This window comes from Penaeus monodon, chromosome 5 (assembly GCF_015228065.2).
Source record: "Penaeus monodon isolate SGIC_2016 chromosome 5, NSTDA_Pmon_1, whole genome shotgun sequence".
Taxonomy (NCBI): domain Eukaryota; kingdom Metazoa; phylum Arthropoda; class Malacostraca; order Decapoda; family Penaeidae; genus Penaeus; species Penaeus monodon.
In genome coordinates this window covers 2157150-2161725 of record NC_051390.1, presented here as the reverse complement: position 1 = coordinate 2161725, position 4576 = coordinate 2157150, and the positions used below count along the sequence as shown (strand labels likewise).

The following is a 4576-nucleotide window of genomic DNA, read 5'->3' as shown; positions in this document are numbered from 1 at the left end:
CACACACACAAACAAACCACACACACACACAAACACACACACACACACACACACACACACCACACACACACACACACACACACACACACACACACACACACACACACACACACACACCACACCCAAACCGCCCCCCCTAGCCTAAAATACTCACCTTATTTTTGAACCATTCCTTGATAAAGTCAAGCACATCATTATGGTACGGTTTATAACCCACAACACCGGACAAGTTGTAGTCCACGGAGGCTGCAGGAGTGAAGTAGTTACTCTTGAGGTGGGAGGCCAGAGCTTCGTCGTTGAAAGCAGGGGGCCCTTGGAGGAACTTGGACAAGCAGACTGCGGTGGGGAGAGGGAGGCCGTGTGTTAGTCAGTTTTCTTTGGGTCCTGGTGTGTGTGTTTGTTTGTTTGTTTGTTTGTGTGTGTGTGTGTGTGTGTGTGTGTGTGTGTGTGCATGTAGTTGTGCAAGCGCACACATATATACACACACACAAACACACACACACACACACACACAAACACACACACACGCATATATATATATATTTATATATATATAAATATACACACATATATATATATATACATATATATATATATATATATATATATATATATATATATATATATATATATCGTCGAAAAGGCAACATAAAAATACACAAATCATTATTCCGCTTACTCGTTTGCATATGCACTTTCCACTGCGAATTTTGCCACCGCACAGACAGCTCCAACAAAGAGTAAAATTGACAAGCCGACCTGACTTGACCTGAAGTTTCCATTGCTTAATTTTTTGCGATATATATTTTTTTTATTCTATCATTGTCATTCTTCTTATTACTATTGTTATCAGTGTCTTTTTTTATTGTTGTTGTTGTTATTTATTATTATTATTATTATTATTATTATTATTATTATTATTATTATTATTATTATTATTATTATTATTATTATTATTATTATTATTATTATCTTTATTATGGGATTTTAAGCATTTCTGCACTGGCTGTTCTTATTGCCGTTTTTCTTCCTGTTAGGCGAGTCATAGCAATTGACTAAAGGCTAACAGTTGTCCTTCTCCTTTAAAGTTCTAGCACTTTTCTCAGTATTCTTGCCGTCCCCAATAAAGCAGTCTTCTGCAGTACTCCAACCTCAGGCCCAATGTCCATATTTTCAATCCAACATTCAAGATCTTTTGTAACGCTTCCGAGGGCACCAATCACTACTGGAACAACTTTTGCACATCGCAGTTCCCACAACCTTTTTATTTCCCTTTTCAGATCTTGGTACTTTTCTACCTTCTCTAACTCTTCTTCTGCAATCCTCGTATCTGCAGGTACGGCAATATCAACTATTAGAGCCTCTTTCTTTTCCTTATGAATTACTATAACATCTGGTCTTCTTGCCTAAATGACGTTATCACATTGTACATTGATATTATCATTATTATTATTATTATTATTATTATTATTATTATTATTATTATTATTATTAGCGCTATCAAAAAACACTGATAGAAAATAGAAAATACTTCCAAAAATCAACAAAAAGTAAACAGTTAAAAGTATATTGGAGCCATATACGCGTATAAACAACCCGTAATCTAAAATTTATATTGAATATAAAATTAATTGCCAATCTAGGGTTAAAGTGTCAACTATATATTTCAGTTTTTTTTTTTCTTTTCTTTTCTTTTCTTCTTTTTTTGAAGACTGTGCATATGAGGTTAATAGCATAACACGTCATACTATTCAGCTATTTTTTCACACTTTTTTTCCTCCGTTTCTATTTATATATCCACTTTTATTCGCCGATTTCCCTATTCCTCATCCTTCCTCTCTTCATCACACCTTCTTTCCTCTCTCTCCTCTCCTTCCTCTCTCAATATCCTAACTTCTATTTTCCCTTTTGCATCAAAAACATCTTCCTCTCCTTCCTCCTTCCCCCCTTTTTTATCATACTTTATGTTAATTACCTTGTTTTGTACACGAAGATTTTGACGGCCCGAATACCTTGGCTGCCAGCTGTAGGAGAAGCACAAGCCCGAAGATGCCAAGTACCACCAGAAGGCACAGGCTCACCCACCTGTTAATTGAGGGGGGAAAATGGGTTTCTATTTTAAGAATGACAATAAAGAAGAAGAAGAAGAAGAAGAAGAAGAAGAAGAAGGAGGAGGAGGAGGAGGAGGAGGAGGAAAACTTATGACAAGGAAAAAATGAATGGAAATGATACATTTGAAGAAAGGTTGGAGAGGGAGAGGAAGAGAGAGGGAGAGAGCGAGAGAGAGAGAGAGAGCGAGAGCGAGAGCGAGAGAGAGAGAGAGAGAGAGAGAGAGAGAGAGAGAGAGAGAGAGAGCGAGAGCGAGAGCGAGAGCGAGAGCGAGAGCGAGAGAGAGAGAGAGAGAGATTCCTAAAGAGAAAGAAAATCGACGACAAACATATTATAATTAAGATCAAATATATCATCATTACAAGCTGCCAATGCTCCTCTACAGTACAGAGAGACAAATACAAAGTAAAAACAACAAATAACATCCCAGAACAACAAACAACGATAAAATACTCTTGAGAAGTACTTAGGAAAATCAGTGAGTGAGTAAGGAAGACTTAGAAGAGGAAAAAATAAATAAATATTGATTTACGAACATGAATAGGAAGAGATATATTTAGACGAAAAGGAAAAGTGGGTATAGAGGAAAACGGTCTAAAATTTTATATTGACGTCAAATCTTTCTAAAAAAAAATAGCAAATTCCGATTTTGTATGTGTGGGATTCCTTTGCAAATATTGCAGATAAACAGAGTCACCTTGATTTTTTTACATGTTTGTTTGATCTCTGTCGCAAATGTAAGTGATTTTCAAATAAATATAAATTCATTATTTTTTTCAGCGCATATGCATATATATGAATGAAACACACACACTCTCTCACACACACACACACACACACACACACACACACACACACACACACACACACACACATATATATATATATATATATATATGTATATATATATATATATATATATATATATATATATATATATATATGTGTGTGTGTGTGTGTGTGTGTGTGTGTGTGTGTGTGTGTGTGTGTATACATATATATATATAAATGTATATATTATATACATATGCATATACATATCTGTACCAATCTACCTATCTATATGTATGTATATATGTAGGTTGATGAAGGTGAGTATAAATATTCATACATGTATGTATATATACACAGAGTATATATGTATATATATATATATATATATATATATATATATATATGTATATATATATATGTTTGAATGTATGTATGCATTATGCATATTTCAACTACATATATTCATGGCTGCAAAAATGTACATCCCTTCGTGTGTTTCGCTTAACAGTCACGTCCATTCTTACGCCCCCCCCCCCCAAAAAAAAAAAAAAAAAAGTTTATGGCTACATTTACAACGCGAGCCATTGCAAAGAATGCTAATGGGAAATGATGTACTATTTACATTTTCTGGACGGGCACGCACACACATGTACACATACGTACATACACACACGCACGCATAGACCTATCTATCTATCTTTACACTCACTCACACACACACACACACACACACACACCACACACACACACACACACACACACACACACACACACACACACACATCTATCTATCTACCTTTACACACACACACAGGCACATTCATCGCTCTACCAACCTGTTTCCATATAGTTCTTAATATATATTTACCTTATTTACTTAGTGACCTTTTGATAATTACACTTATCCTTACCCTTTCCTTACACGAATACGGAATATCCTTCAGCAATTTATAACCTATTTTTCATCACGGCTTCATATAATATATATATTTTTTTATACGTCAGTTAAACCAAACACACAAGCACTACACACACAAAAGACAGTGATTAAAAACCAACCTGTTAACTCGAGTTTTATCCACCGACATATTCCGCGGTCTTCACAGCCAAGGAGCCACCAGACAAATGTAAACTAAATTCCCCTTTCATTTTCCTCCTAAGATTCTGTCGGCGTGGCTGGTCTGTCCTCAGGCGATGCTTAAGCCGCGTGGTGGGGACGTAGAAAACGAAATCTTGGAAGGGAGGCTGTGGTATTTCGAGAACCCCTTTTTTGGGGGGGGTAGGTTTTGTTTCCTGGTTTGGTTGTGGGTTCGGGTTTGGTTGTGTTTGAGAGGTGTATAAGGTATGGAGATAAGAAGTGTTGGATTGGGTTTTTTTTTTTTTATTTATATGGTGGTATGTTATGTAGGGTAATTTTTTTAGGACATGGTATTATTTATATATATAGTTTGTTTTACCTGGTTGTGCTAAAAATAATTTTTTTGTCCATTTGCCACACGCATTTACCTTATCAGTTCTTTTTTTTTTTTTTAGAATGATATCTAAAACTTTAAACGCAATTTCATTATTCAAGCAAGGCAGGGAACACATCAAAAGTTGTAGGTTTTATGAGAGAATGTACACCTACAAATGATTTGGTGTGTATGCTATATAAGAATACAGTATGTAAATGTACATATGCATATAAACAAAC

The 4576-nt window shown here is 35.4% G+C and overlaps 1 protein-coding gene across 1 annotated transcript in view; it reads right to left on the bottom strand.

Annotated features, from left to right (window-relative positions):
- Positions 1-4051, bottom strand: part of LOC119573405 (protein Star-like) — a gene marked incomplete in the record, with an annotated part of 6229 nt that extends 2178 nt beyond the window's left edge. The window contains 3 exon segments of the mRNA XM_037920637.1: positions 155-336; positions 1976-2085; positions 3943-4051. Of these exon segments, the coding sequence (XP_037776565.1) occupies positions 155-336; positions 1976-2085; positions 3943-3971 (321 nt within the window).
- Between the last annotated feature and the right edge of the window lie 525 nt (positions 4052-4576).